This window comes from Anser anser, assembly GCF_964211835.1.
Source record: "Anser anser genome assembly, chromosome: 4".
NCBI classification, from domain to species: Eukaryota; Metazoa; Chordata; class Aves; order Anseriformes; family Anatidae; genus Anser; species Anser anser.
In genome coordinates this window covers 20,800,136-20,816,101 of record NC_139724.1, presented here as the reverse complement: position 1 = coordinate 20,816,101, position 15,966 = coordinate 20,800,136, and the positions used below count along the sequence as shown (strand labels likewise).

General features: G+C 39.3%; 1 protein-coding gene across 4 annotated transcripts in view; it reads left to right on the top strand.

The window, feature by feature from the left end:
• The window catches only part of SNX25 (sorting nexin 25), a 90,379-nt gene that overhangs the window by 51,089 nt on the left and 23,324 nt on the right, over positions 1–15,966 (top strand). For all 4 annotated transcript variants that reach the window (XM_083834242.1, XM_083834239.1, XM_083834241.1 and 1 more), the window contains 4 exons: positions 1,603–1,793; positions 9,629–9,760; positions 11,312–11,587; positions 15,512–15,667. In XM_083834242.1, coding sequence (XP_083690368.1) covers positions 1,603–1,793; positions 9,629–9,760; positions 11,312–11,587; positions 15,512–15,667 — 755 coding nt within the window. The remainder of the gene's footprint in view (positions 1–1,602; positions 1,794–9,628; positions 9,761–11,311; positions 11,588–15,511; positions 15,668–15,966) is intronic.

The following is a 15,966-nucleotide window of genomic DNA, read 5'->3' as shown; positions in this document are numbered from 1 at the left end:
TTCTCCTTTCCTTTTCTCTCAGTAATACTGGTACCTCTGGTCAGGGAACTGAAACACTAAATTAAATGCTCTATTGACTTCCCTGTGGAGATAACATGCCAGGAAAACAGATGGCTTATTTTTTTCACGGTAAACTCATTTTATCTTTTGCTTCAGTGAATATTATCTCTGTAGTTCACTATTACATGGCAGCTCAGATGCAAATGATACTTACCCAATAAAACACTAACAATCCTTGAATCAGGAAACTTCCATACCTACATACATGAATACATGCAGCGAATAAAGTAAGATTAAAAATACGGTAAAAGATTTTGGGAGAATATCTATGTTCCTGTTACATTCAGGAAGCTCCGTATACTTTGAGTTGTCCTTCAGTATATGAGTGAAAAAAATTCAAGTCACATGCAGTATTTATATGTGGCTTTGAGGGGAAAATAAAAGGTTGGAAAGAATGTTGAAAGATACCTCAGTGTATTAGAAATGTATTTCAAATACCTGTTTGAAGTCATACCGAAGAGATTTTCTTTTGCTGTGCATGCATTCACAAACCTAGCTGCACGGTTGTTCCTTTCTAGCAAGCGTTCTGGAAATGGAATGCTGTTTTCATCCCCATTGTTTTACTAGTGTTTGGTGTTTTAAAACGTAGAATAGATCTCTATCATTTATCTCTGAGCAGTCAATTAATCTTGAACTGAGTACAAGCCACATACTTTGCTATAGAGCTCTAGTTGCAGTCTGCAAAAGCGGGATTTTTTTCATCGAACAAAAGTATAATAAAATTAGTGTAGAAACATGAATCAATTTCACCCTGCAGGTATAAAACAGGCATGATTTCAACACAGTAAGATTTTATCTGCTTTATCTACTCCTTTATTTTTTTTAAGGCCCTACTGATTAACTAAAGAAGCTGGAATGTAGAATATACAATCATCATACCTTTTATTACCAAGTCTTATTCAGCTGTCTGTCTTTCTCATGTACTTTACTACTTAACATTATCGTTTAGTCTTGCTGTGGCATGATAAGATTTTTCTTAGCCATCTCACTATTTTGATTGGGCTTCAGTAAATGTTACCTGAGGGAGAGACTGATTGTTGTACTGTTCGCACCAAGCTCAAGAAATTCGGATTTACATATGAGGTGCATGGGAATATGAAATGCTGGCCTGGAGCGGATTGAGTCCAGTCTCTCATGACTCTAGGTAGTCAATGTTACGTTCAGTAAGGTACGTAAACTATCAGCTCCATGAGTAGCTATACACTATGGCTGCAGGTAACATCCTAATGCAGTTATGACCTGTAGTAAATTTTAGATCTGTGTCTTTTAACAAGCTATGGCAAGAGAGCTGGAGGGGGATCAGCATTCAATGGATATTTGAATACGGATTTTTTCCTGAACTGTTTTATATAAGCGCTTGAGGTATCATAGGAGAATATTTCAAAATAATCATTGTTTCAAACACAAACTTTACAGCATCTGTACTCATGCGCACAGTTGATTCCTGAATGACAAATGCTGTGATCAGGCAGGTCACAGAGGCATTGGTAAGAAGATGTTTTTGTGTTACAAAAGATGGTCTTTGGTTTGCTGTATTCTCAGATTCAAAAGGAAAAGAAACTGCAGCAATGAAGGCTGACCTACTGAGAGCTCGCAACGTGAAAAGGTATATTAATCAGCTGACAGTGGCAAAGAAGCAGTGTGAGAAGAGAATAAGGCTCCTGGGAGGGCCTGCTTATGATCAGCAGGAAGATGGCGTTTCTGATGAAGGTGGTGCCCCTCAGAGTCAGAAGGTATGAATTGAATAACACTTACGTTGTCTGAAGGTCATTGTAAACATGTTAGTTCATATTAACCCCACCGTCATTAATTCTCCTTTCCCCCAGGAGTCAAATGTAAATTAATTGCTGCATATTTTATTTATCTTGGGAAATAAACACTGCAGTGCCTGGGAAGACTACTGATGGTTCAGGATGGAATATTGCTAAATGTGGAACTTCACAAAGGATCGGGTGGCTTATAAGTGTGTGTAATTTTGCAGGCATATTGCATACAGGGAGTTGATAAGGTCAGGGTAGCAACTTTCTTTCTAAAAAGATTACCAACATATGTGCAATGTTTCTTTGTTATATTTACTGTAGGAAATACCTGTAGGTTTTGTAATACTGAGTTACTCAAAAGCAAACACTTACTTCTGGAAGGCAACTGGCAAAATTAAGGGCAGTTGCTGCAGAACAGCTCTGTTAGAGCTGTTGACCGAATGCTGATTTTCCACATCACTCTACTCTGGGATTGAAAAAAATGTAACTGCTGTGATATTAGTCAGCAGCTACAAAAATAAAATCATGGCTAATTGTCCTTGCTAAACTTTGTTTAGTTGCTTCCTTGTGTAATTTACTCTGTCCCCTTTGGGCAAAGCACAGCAATTTGTATATTCCAATTAGAAGATTTTATCTTTTTCGTATAGGTAGAACAAAAAGAAGTTATTTCTTCATTGTTGTGGTTTAACCCGGCTGGCAGCTAAACACCACACAGCCGTTCGCTCACCCTCCCCCCTCCCTCTCTGGGATGGGGGAGAGAAACGGGAAAGTGAAGCCTGTGAGTTGAGATAAAAACAGTTTATTAAGACAGGAATATAATAATAACAATAATAATAATAGTGATAATGATAATAGTATTAATAATAATAATGTGTAAGAAACAAGTGATGCACAATGCAATTGCTCACCACCCGCTGACCGATGCCCAGCCTATCCCCGAGCAGCCGGCCCCCCACCCCGGCTAGCCACCCCTATATATTGTTTAGCATGACGTCAGATGGTATGGAATACCCCTTTGGCCAGTTTGGGTCAGCTGTCCTGGGTCTGTCCCCTCCCAGCTCCTGCTGCACCCCCAGCCTGCTCACTGGCAGGACAGAGCGAGAAGCCGAAAAGTCCTTGGCCTGGTGTAAACACTGCTCTGCAACAATTAAAACATCAGCATGTTATCAGCGCTCTTCTCATCCTAATCCAAACCATAGCACCCTACCAGCTACTATGAGGAAAATTAACTCTGTCCTAACTGAAACCAGGACATTCATGTAGGGATCTTTTAGTTTTGTTACGTCCTTATAATAATTGTAACATAGTGGCACACATCTCTGTACTTTTTCTTGTATTTCTCAATATTTATGTTCTTTTAGTTGTATGACCTGAAAGAGAGCCATTTCCCTGCTCCCTCCCCCTTTCATTTGTCCTTAAAGCATGACCTCAGATGGCATGTCATAGGTTGTGCCGAGGCAGCCTGGATCTGTTTCCTGAAGTTGGATGTCGCCAGTAGTGCCAATGAGAAAAGGACAGAGAGAAGCGCGTGGCAGAAATGCATGGGCCACTTATGCTACTGTGTAGACACCTTTCAGTGCCTGCTGAGATACTACGTACTTTCCAGGGTAGATATATGGTGACAAACGATTGTTCAGGGTCAGGTAATAAAGCTGCATTGGGTAGGGGCGTTTACTGTACTGGTGGTGGAAATGATGGGATCTAGTGCTGCTCTGCTTCTAAGGTTTGGATGTGTTTCTATAAAGAAACCCTAGAACCTCCCAAAGTAGTAAATAGGGAATTTGCTTCTTTGTTCTGTTATTCCCAACTCTGTGGGACGAGGAAAGAGGCTCAAGGTGGCTGGATTAGAGACAGAGGCCACAATGATCTTCTCTGAGCACAGAGGAAAGCCCAGGGCTTGGCTGTGGAAGGGAAGCTTTCTCCAATGTCATTTCTTCCCATCCACTGCCTGTTTTCCAGCAGCTGCTGTCTGAGCTCTTCAAGGCTGCCAGTGCTACTTTGGATGCCGGCCCCTTCTACGTGGACAGCATTGATCAAATACTTCGGCTTTTCACAGCAAAAGGGGAAAGGCTTGAGTAGATAAGCTAATGTGGGTATGCTGCTGCTGGAGGCCCATCACCGCTCCTTAGAGTCGGGGTGTGCCAGCTTGCTGTTCGGCCAGTGCTTAACCTGCAGAATAGCCAGCTTGTGTAGCAGAAACTGGAAGTTTGCATTTCTTTAACATGTATGAAATAGGTCAGAAACAGGCATTTACTGATAGTGGTTTTGGATTATTATTTTATGTAAGCGTAGTACAGAAGCTTGAATACATTAGTAACTTTGGGGAATTTTTGGTACTAGTTGAGCAAAGGACAACTGGACTAGTGGCCTTAGCCGTGTGTTTTGGTTGCATTTCTGCATCCTACAGAAAGCTTCCCCTTGTGGTTGCAGGGCAGTAATAGCATTGCTGGTAAGTAAGTCTTTAATGCATGTTCTCATTATGGTCTTAAATTTGGAGATGGATTATTTGGAGCTGTCAGTGTTCTTCTGTTACAGATTAAAGAAACAAAAAAGATGTGATCTGAAATATTTTTTTATTCCTTTTACAGCAGAAGGTGATTGAAAAACAGTGTTGGTTTTCGATAAATATATAAAAGTCTTGGGATTGTATAGATTTTGCATGTTTCAATTACCACGTTATCCGTAATGTGTAAATTATAACCAAATGTTTAAAACCAAAAAAAAAAAACCAAACCAAACCAAAACCAGTTACCATCTGAATCTGATTTCTGTCATTAGCTCTGATACTGATTTATACTCTGCCCCGGGTGTCAGATTTGCTTCCAGAAAAAATGCAGTTTTAATTAGTGTAAAATATAAATCATCTCTTCTAATCTGCTCCTGGTCAGTGCAGTTTTAGTTCTTTTTCTTGGAAACTGTACCTGCACAGTACTGCAGTAACTTAATCGAGTTCTTCTTGTCTGCATTCATTTAGCAAATGATTTGTTTGGTCTGTTGCGTTCTGTACAACATCCAAATAACAGCATCTGTGATGCTCAATGTGTGGAGCTGCAGTATCTCCTTAGTGTAGCCATTCTATGAACCATCAGTGGTAAAAGGAGCTCTGAGCGATCTGATCCTTGACTAGCTGTGAAATAGCGAGGAAAATTCCACCCAGAAATCATCTGAAAGCTTTTTGAGGCAGAGGCAGTCTGTGTTCTTCACTCTGCCGTCAAGGACTAGGCTGAGACTCCTGCAGAAGAGCCTGCTTCCACCACAGTCCTTGGATAGATGCCGACTTAACTGGTGACTGATCAGATTTTCACTGTGATGTGAAGCAGAATTCCTCTGATCTGACTCTGTGGAGCAGTTATCAGCTGTTAGAGTTACTCATATGCAAATGTGGTTGTAGTGAATGGGAACTTGGTCTGTTGCACAGGAATACGGTACACTGCATCTGTGCCATAACTGGTGCATAAACAAGCCCTTCCAAATTAAATAGTTGTTTTATGTTTGTCTCCAGAGAGGTGTTGTGACTGTCCAGCCAGTGAAAGACTTCAGGGAGTTGCCAAGACCAGGTCTCTGTACTTTAAAGGTCCAGGAACAAAATTGTTCTGTTTGCTTTGTTGGGGATGCTGGTCAAAACGCCTGCTGGAAAATACGTTTCTAACCCCTTCCAAGTACTTGGCAAAGCCTTGCACCAGCTGTGGCATGTTAGTTACTTTGCTGTTGGAGCAGGGAATGGATGTGGCTGCTGTAAAGCTGCTGTTTTTCCACCAACGCAGAAGCTGCTCTTGACTTAAGAGGACTCGAAGGGTTGCTGTTGAGGCTGATAATTCTAAGATTGTATCTGCTAACTGGCTATTAGATTTGAGGGTGCACACATGCCCTAATGCACGTGCGTGTGCCAACATAGCTTAATGCTTTGTACTCTAATCCATGATGATACTGAGTCATAAAATCACTCACTGAGGATAACAGAGTAGCACAGAATCTTGATCTTTAAATCAGAGAAGGAAGACTATCCCACAGAATCCTTCCTGGATTGTATGCACCTTATGACATCTTACAGCTTCAAACCTGAACAAGTCTTTTGTCTTTGTTATCACTGATGTCTTAATAAGGTTCATAGTCCAACGTTTGTAACCTTTTTGGTAATTACAGAGTGGTCTAGCCTTAAATCAAACAAGAGCCTAAAAAGAGTTTGTGAGGTTTCATATCTGCAGGAAAAAGATGTACAAATGCTCTTCTGTGTATTTTTTATGTTTTGTTAAAATAGTTTGCAAGGTAACTATGCAGAAGATTGAGTAAGAGCACTGTTAGGTGCCAGCACTTTCAATACCATGGGGTGCCTGTGCAGTGAGCCCTGGGGTAGGGGAGGGATGGCTGCGCTTGCCTTGCTCCCTGCCCAGCACTTACCCACAGTTACCTTTGAGAGGGGTTGGTTGTTAACTGTCCTCCTTGCTGGCAGCCTCTGTGGGGATACCAAGGATGATGTAGGTATAGAGACCACGGTGACCTCTCACTCAAAAAGCAATGGCGTGTGCCATCACTTTAAGCCTCCTTTAAGGTAATTGTAGAGCGAAGTATAGAGAGTGATGATGTACAGCAAAAGCAGCTAAACCACAGACTAGTCTTTGAATTGCCATCTCTATATTCCTCTTTTTCACAGACTGACATTCTCTGTTATGACAGTAAGCCTAGTTTCAGCAAAGCTGTCTCAGTGTTGTTCAGGGAGGATGTGCAAGGAGTGAACTCTGAAGGACAGATGTTCGTTTTATTCATGTACCTGAATAGCTCTTAAGCTCAGAGCAAGCCAAGTCCAGATGGTACTGGTATGGTGAAGGATGCAGAGGAGGAATGGCACGTGACTACCACTGAGGAACTTTGAAGATGAAAATGAGCTTTTCAACTGAGACAAACAGAATTTATTTAAACGCTGCTCAAAATTTGGAGGAGCTGTTTCAGCCAGAAATAGCTGGCTACAGTTTTTAAAGAGCCTTCTTTAGCTTGGCTTATTAAAAAAATGACTTGTGTCAGTAATTGGGCACGTGAATGTGTATGCGATTCCCTCCTGTGCAGCTTGACTTCAGCAAACGATTTTTCTTAAATTTGAATCAGTGGTTTGGGTCTCAGATGTTAAGCTTAGGACAATGCATGGCTTTTCCACAGAGTTATGTTGATACATGGCCTGAATTGCGTTATTAGCTATTGGAAGACCCACGTTAGAGAAGTTATTTATGTCTTAATCTCTCTTGGAATTTATTTGTTTGGGACCAAAATGTCTTAGTTGTAAAATGGAAAGTCACAAGAAGCTAAGATTCATTAGCCCCAGAGTTTAAGGACCTGCTTTTCTTTACAAAGAAAGAGATGTCTGTTGGTTGGTGCCTATGAGATGCGAAAAATATTCATTTAGTTCAACATGGGAAGATCTGTTCACTTTGCTGGCGAAATGCTTTGTTTTCAGGAGTTTCCATCAAAGAAAGAAAAGGCCTGGATTCACAAGAATAGTAGAGGAAGAGAAAGGGATAATGGTTTCTTAATCTAAGGTTTTATTGGCTACAGCATTTGTTTGGGCGTGGGAAATCTGGGTTTCATTTCCTTTTCTGCTCGACTTAAACCCTCATCGTTTTCATCTCAGGAAGAGGAGCCCTATGCAGCATATCAGAGCCTGTCCTTTTTCCTGTCTGTATCTCTGACAGATGCTTCTCAATTTCTGTCGTCACTCCGTTGAATGGAGCTGGCCATCTAATACCCTAGCTGCCAGGGTAACAAACTGTAATTGAGATACACCTCAAAGCTGTATGGCCTGTGGCATGGAAACTGCTGGTGCTGCTGTTCGTTTGAATCAAGCAAAACATAGATTGGCCCTCTTTCAGCTTGGCTCCTCTGCCTCATGGGAATGTTGGATGTTACGTTTTTGGCAATTTCATTTCATGAATGACTTTAACTGTCACCTTAGACCTTTGCAATGTAGGCATACCTTTTGGAAAGAAAATGTTGAACCATATCTGGTAGCAGGGTAGATGCATTTATCTCGTAAATTCTGAAAACTCACTTTTTATTTTTTTTATTTTTTTAAAGAAACAACACTTTTCTAATTGTAGAAGGTCTGTGCAGTTGAATTTAGTCCATGTGTTTCTGGGATGCATGGTGCTCTGTGGACACATCAGGTAAAGAGATTTTCCCTGTAAGAGATGGGAAGAAGCTGGAGAGGTAAAGGCAAGGAGTTATACCTTGCTTTATGTTTGGAGACAAGGGGATTAAAATAATTCCTGACTGTAGTAGGCAAAGCAATTGCAAGAACTCCTTTACTGTCCTCTGAATGGATGTGTTATGTCAAGGAGTAATGCTGTGCTTTAACACAAGCTCTCAACAGAAGTTGAGAGAAGACATTATCATCTCATTTATTAGGCTGGATCAGATGCTGAGTCTCAGTGCACCAGGATGCCGTGCTGAAATAATAAGCATAACTGTCAAGTTGACACTTTTTTTTTTTTTTTTTTTTTTTTAACCCTGGAAGCAAAATACTTTAAATGTACATTCTGGTCGATCTAAAGCATTACTTTATGCAATGTGACCATTCAGGTAGGTTAAAAATGTTGTCCTGACAACATAGGAAAAAAAATTAATTAGACATAGGGGATAGACATTTGAGCGGTCTGGTTTTTATTTTAGAATAAAATGTTAAATAATTGCTGGTAAAAAGTACAGATGGCATGTACATAGGGGATGGTAAGTACTGGTAAGAGTAATATGAAGGAATTACTCAGAGTAGTTTGAATCTGTTGGAAACATCAATTATTTATTTTATAAATATAAACTTGTATGAATTCTAACGCAAGATTGAACAAGGCCTTTGGTCTTGGAAAAAAGAACATAGTTTTGTCTGAAAAAGGTTCATGTTGCAGGGGATGTGTGGTGCAGAAGCTGACCAGTCTCATGTGATGCTTTAGCCAAGAAATCAGAGGAGCTGCTTGGACTGCGCTGTGTCTGTTACATATTTTATGTTATATATTTTAATGTGACTTCGAAATAATGTTGATGAATATAGATGTTTTACACATCCAGTGAGAAACTGGGGTCTGTGGTCAATACATCTGCGCATTTGAAAGGAGTTTTCGAAATTCAAAAGAACATCCTGGAAGAAATGTTTTTCTGATGCTTATGATATGTCCACGTGAGATTCCATGTCAAATAGCAAATACAGAGAAGCCAAGTGAGTTGAAAATGAAGCATTGAGTTTCAAAATTAATTTCAGATTTAGTGTCTGTGAGTAATTAAGTATTGTTCATATAATGATGTGAGGAAAAGGCATTTTGGGATTATTCTGGGCCTCCTGAAGAAGACAGACTTGCCTAAGAATTTCACTTTGAAACTGGAAAGACCGAATTGTTGCATGTACAGACCTCCCATTGGATTGAGACAGGTGTTGCTTTTAGGCATGAAAACTGGAGAGTTGACTCTTTACTTCTGGGAAGAATTCTCATTGTTCTTCCTTAAAATTAAAGGGTGGTGGCTTACATTTGCCTTTCCCCAAATCCACAGAATTGATACTGTGAACTGTAAGTAGCAAAGAAAGAATGTAAATCTTTCAGAGCAGAAGATGATTAAACCACATCAGTTGTCTTTTTCTGGGTTGTTTTGTGTGTGTGTACAGCCGAAACCTGTGGGCAGCTAACGGGAAGACTTCAAGTTCTTGGGAAGTTCACCTGGGAAACTTAGTTTCATTGCCTTAGTTACCCTAATGTGCAGCAATGGTGAAGAGTTGCTGTTCAGTGCCAGTTGGGTATTTTCCTGGGTTTTATACTTGTTTTTCTTTTCTTCAGATTCTTCAGTTTGAAGAAATTTTGGCCAACCCTTCATACCGAGAGCACTTTCGAATCTATATGGAAAGGATGGACAAGATGGCTTTGATTGGTCTTTGGGAGTCTGTGGAGTGCCTAAAGAGTGCTAACAAGGTGGGAAAATTTGCAAGTCCACGTGGCTTGGACATTAACTGCTTGTTTGTAAAATAGCAATACCATGGGATGGGTACTGAGCAATTTAGGTGGCTTTGATTTGTTAGTTTTTTTAAAGCTTCGTAACGTTTGGGGATATGGCAATTAAAAATTCTCCCAGCTCAATTTTGGTACAAATAGCTAAGTTACTCTGCTGCTAAAGGGAAGAAAAAACACTACCTTGTAATTTGTGCTCAAATAAAGTAGGAATGAGAACCCTGAAACAGGGATAGGAAATATCATTGCAAGAATTATCCAGGAGCAATGGTGCAGAGCAAGTATGTAGAGGACTTGCTATTTGTTAGCACTGGGAACGGTTTTTTTGGAAAACTCCCAGGATTCACACTAAAGTGAAATGTGAATTTCAGTATTAAGTATGTTATTTTTTTAATTCACTGTCATTTCATTACTCTCCTATTAAAAAAGATTCTAGTCAGCTAGAAAACACAAATAACATCCTGTAACCAAAGCAGCAAATTGTAGAGCATGAGTAGTGAACCGTTAATAGGATCTGTGGAAATGACTAACAACCAACTCAGAAAGTGTTCATAAAATGGGTTTGGCAGGCACCGTGAAGAGAGTTGTATAAATTAGTTTTGATTTGCAAACTGCTCGTGATTAGAAAAGATGCTATAAAGCATTTTTATGACCTTTCAGCTATGAATCCTCTGCTCATTTTCAGAAGAATATTTATAATGCCTTTATTCAAGATTTCCCATTGCTTTAGGAAGTCTCCATCATACCTTAATTACGTTGCACTGTGGAACTTAAGCGTTGTCCTCTGCTGTAGAAGCAGCTTTGATTTTAAAATAAATAAATAAAAGGCGAGCAAGCACATTCTACTATACTAAGGGAGTAGCTAAAACTTCTTTAATTTGGGTCAGTTTAGAGATGATAATTTAGAGAGATGATCATGGGCTGTGCTGCATTACTTCCTCTCTTTCCTGTTTGGTAATGAAAAGTTCAACCTTGTGTGCTGTTCTGTGCTCAGTGGAAATACCTGGCCTCCTGTTCTGGTAAATGTCTCTCTGGTGTACTTTCCTCTCTTCCTTTTTTTTTTTGTTTCCTTCCCTCTCCAAAACTAATTAGTCACATATAAATTGGGAGAGTTGATTCTATCCAGCAGAAGACAGGAGAGCTGATGCAGCTGAACTCTACAATCTGAACTTAAAACAGTGACCAGAGTCTCACTTCAGCACTTTTTTTTTTTTTTTTAAATACATGCATTTGGAACATAATTCTAAAATCAATGGGTGTGGAAGCTTTGATAATTTTAGACCACAGCTGTTTCTTCACTTAACAAGTATCAGTGTTGTGAAATTGACTGCTTTGCATAGGTGCACAGGCAGAGTGCTTGATCTCAGCGAGAGGTTCACAGATGTGTGCTTATACATCTAGGCATGAAATTAACTTGATCATCCTTCAAATTATGCACCTGCATCCTGAGCCATCCTAGTATTTTTAACATTATTTCTTACTCTCTTCTCCCTCCTCTCTCTCCTTGCTTTGTAGGCTGAAATACCTCAACTGGTCAGTGACATTTATCAGAATTTTTTTGTGGAAAGCAGAGAAATACCTGTGGAAAAATCACTTTATAAAGAAATACAGCAAAGTCTTGTGGGTAATAAAGGCATTGAAGTATTCTACAGAATTCAGGCAGATGTTTACGAAACTCTAAAGGACAGATACTACCCCTCATTCATTGTGAGCGATTTATATGAGAGATTGATCAGGAAGGAAGAAGAAAGAAGTTCTTTGCAACTAACTCCTGAGGACAAAGATGAAGCGGTGAGTCACATGGACAGTTTCTTTCACTGCTTCTTATGATCTGAAGATGATCCTGCATGAAGTGTGTAGAAGCATCTCCTGTCCTTGATCTTTGGGATTCTTTTTATTTTATTTCTAACGTATTTATAAATACCATCACTTTTATAGTTTTGTCAGGTAAACCTGCTATGTTCACAGTCCATTTGAAACAAAATGGTACAAAATGGCTGACTACTTAAACTTCAAATTAGTTAAAAATATAATTTCAGGTTTCTAAGCCTTTTGTCTTCCTTATGTTTCATTTTGCTTCTAAGTATCAGAGAACGCAACATACCTCATACAAACTCAATTACGTTTCAATTGAAGGAAATCTCACTGGTTAGGTGGATTTGTCTTGGACACTCTCTGTTCCTGTCCACCTTCCATGTCCTAGGTACTGAATAGGTAATAGAAATTGCAAAAAAAAGGGAGAAAAAGTAATGCAAAAAATAGAATCTTAGTGCTTTTTATTAATTTATGAAATAAATTAATAGGCTATCTTGGAAGCTTAAACTGATTAAAATGACACTGGAACTGGAAATACTAAAACAGAGCATTCAAAATGTCATAAGCAATAACCCAGTGGTCACTCCCTTGGGGCAGGTATTTCCAGTGGGTTCTCTAAATCAGTCAGGTTGGGGGAACTTGTTACTTTTATCCTAGAACAGTTTGACAAGGGCATCTCTCAGACTAGCAAACATCTTTCAGTCAGGCTGCCACTTCAGATCAGCATTAATGTCTTCATTTTACACGTGGACTTGCTCAGAACATGGTGAAGTATATGAGTTTGTCTAAGCCTGAATCTAAATGAAAAAAATGGGAGCAGAATCCAGAGGATTTCTGTCAACCTAAGCATTTACAAACAATTATTTCAAAACCTGAGGCTTTTCATACTTACTCTTTAAATATGACTTCAGTTTCTTTAGATGAGCTACTATAGTCTCTGTAGTTCTCATGTCAGCAAATCTTCAAAGATGAGCTATTGTAAATAAATCGCTTCCCATACAGATTTTCAGAGTTTCCTCAGTTTTTCGTTGTTCGTTTCTCCCTCTGTTCCTTTCCTTGATAAAAGATTCAAGACATGTTTTCTTTTCTTATTGCTGACCCAGCTGTGTTTTGGGGGTGGTAGGGACTTCAAAAATTTCCCTTCCTTTTGTTTCCAGTCACTGAGACTTGCAGAAAAACACTGTTGCTCTTTTTGCCCAGAACTTTTTAAATACTGAGCTCTGTACTTTTTATTCTTTTCTTGTATTTTGTTCAGCCTAACAGTAATAACCATTCTCCAAGAAAAACTGACACGATGCTTTAGGACTGCCTGACAGTCTTCTGTCAGGTAACGTTTACTATAGCTGCTGAAAAATTAGATTTTTGACATCAGCATCATCTGTGCTTCCTCTTGGTGTTAGGTTAAATGTGCGTCGGATTTGAAGGCTGCATTTGTGGTGAAACCTTAAAGACTAAAATATTGCCATTTTGGCGTGTATGGTTAAGGTTTTTCTGCATTTTTTTAATCACAAATTGAGCATGAAGTTGCATATACTGTTAGAGCATCTCTCTCTACTAAGAGTAATCCTAATGGCTCTGCGCCAGGCTTCAGGGTCTTTGAGGTGAAAATAAATTATATCAAAGCCTTCCTTCTGAAGCTTCCAGTGGGCTTTTAAATGTGTCTCAAAATACTCTGCTAGGTAATAGCCTCTTTTTTTTTTTTTTTTTACCCATGTATAGGAAACCGTAGCTGAGAAACGTCGTGTGTCAGGAGGGAGTTGCATACAGTTAGCAAATACTGGTTGTTTTCATTTTGGTTTGGGTTTTGGTGGTCTAAGTCCGCACTTCCTGGGGCATTATGGGCATCGTGTGTGTTAAATTTCCATAAATTTCATTGTTATAGCAGTATAGGTAAAAAAAACAATTTAGTGCCCTCCTGGAGGGAGCCCTGATTAAAAGTAAGAAAATGAAATCAGAAGGTAGGGATCCAGGCAAGGGCAGGCTCTGCTGGTTCTGCCGCAGGTAGAACAAGCTCACTCTTCTACCTTCTAATCTGTCATTGCTTTTTTGTGGCGTGGACAAAACCCCTTTAAAAGGTCACATCTAGACACAGAAATACAGAGGCAAGTAGTACTTTGCAACCACCAGGCTCGTTTCCTTCAATGGTGCTGTGTGCATCAGATGGCTAAAAAAATACATCCCGAGTCTGCGTTCTGGAGCCCTAATGGAAATGGGAGGTGTTGCTGCTGGGGCGGGCAGGTGGAACTAACTCCATCCATTACAATCTCAGATTTGAGAATGGTGATCTTTTATTTGGTAAATTTGATAATTTTAATAGCAGTAACTTGCTATCCTGTAGTCCTGGCATTTCACGATAAACCTAGGGATTCAGCAGTGCTTTTGCTGAAACATTAATGACAGAAATCATGCAGCTTGCCCCTGGGAGCAGAGCCTTACTGCTTTGTAATTAAATGCAGCCCTTCAGTTATTAGAACCAAACTTGGTGTGACCAGGCTGTTAACTCTTCAGTGTTGAAACCAGCATCTCGGATTCTTTTTGACCCCTGTGCTTCCCAGCAAGTGTGTTTACGTTGTGCTTGTGTTCAGTGGAGTTATGAGTGACGTCCAGTGTTGCTAATATTTATTATTTGTATTATTGCAGTGCCAGGAGACAACAACAAGCTTTTGTGAGCTGAGCTAAGCTCTGTACACATGCTTGGAAAGCAGTCTCTGACCTAAGGAGTTTACAGTCCATGCAGAATAGACAGGAGGAAGGACAGGGCATGCAGCTAATACTTGCTCAACCACACAGCAGGCAGACTCTGAGCTGGAAAAGGGCACGGATTCCTTAGCACAGAACTCCCGATTTCTGCATTATGTTACCATGTTACCCTCGGACTGAGGAGATACTCGGAGAACTTGCAGAATGAGATTTCTTTCTGTTACCTCTATGTTAACTAAAGATAAAACTTATTTAGTGGAAATATCATTAAACAACATAGAACTCCGTCCCTTGTTCATAAGATTAGATTCATCCCACTTATAAATTAAGATAGATTTGGTCACAAGCAAACCTCAAAGATCATGGAAGACGGTATTGCTGACAGTGGTTACATCACAGTGCTGTTTGATGGATCTCGAGTTCTTCGTTCCTCTTTGAGGAACTGCAGTAAGACAGGAGAGGTTAACACAAATGTCAAAAGGTGTTAAAGAGGAAGGCACAGAACTTCACACCTTTCTCTTTTTTTTTTTTTTTGCATGCCTGCAGTACACAAGATAGAAAAAGCTGTTGGTTTCTGAATGAATATGAGAAAATGATTTATGAGCTTAGAGTAAAGCATATGTGCTTTTGACACATTTTTTTATTAGCATTTCTAAAAACAGCAGTAAAATCTGTTTATGAAGAGAAAGGATATGGTTTAGATTGTTCTGCAGCCTGATAAATCTGTTTTGTGAAGGTTTGTAGGAGGCAGGACTGTTTGTTAGAACTCTGGTTTTATTTTTTTTCCCCTTGTCTTGTTATCTTTCAGCTCAGAGCTAAGTGTTTGCTTTTCTATTTAGCTCTGAATATTGATTATGATTACTAAGCTGTTGTTGCTTTTAAGATAAACTTTGATTCGTACTCTCATTTATATTAAAGCCTTCGCTTGAAGGTCATTTTACACAGTTGGAAAGAATTATGTGGAACTGCAGTATAAATGATGAGACTTCTCTTTTTGTTTTTTTGTTTTTTACAACTCATATTTCATATAGGATCTAATGGCTGGAATATCTATTAGAATTTATTATAGTGATGTGCCATTACGCTTGTGTGTTTATCAGGAATAAATGTTTTTACACATGCATATGGAGATACGGAGCAAACAATAAATTCCTCCTTTTTCACATTAATGATGCAGTCACTCCCATTCTCTATTCTTAGAGCCACGGTTGTGAAGAAACTACTGAAGAATGCAGCACGAGAATTAATGAACAGGCCAGTTATGCTGCAAATAAGCTTCGTCAGCTAAATGACAAGCTCGAGTATAAGAAACAGGCTCTAAATTCCATATGTAATTCACCAAAACCCGACAAAAAGGTAAGTACCTTTGGTGTCTTCAGTCTTTTTTTTTGTTTGTTTAATATTATCTGTTTATTTATGTAATATGCAATCATCTCAGGCTCTTCCTGGACAGGTCTGACGCATGTTTCAATCAGCCTGTTACCAAAAGTGAAATCAGAGCTTGGAGTTCACTGATTTTTTTCCATTTTTTTAAAGTTACTGTGAATAAAACTACAAATATGATTTATATTGTTTTGTTTGTCATAGCATAACGACCTCTCTCCCATAGTCTTGCTGCTCTGTCAGTAGCAAATAGAATTTCTTCCTTACATCTC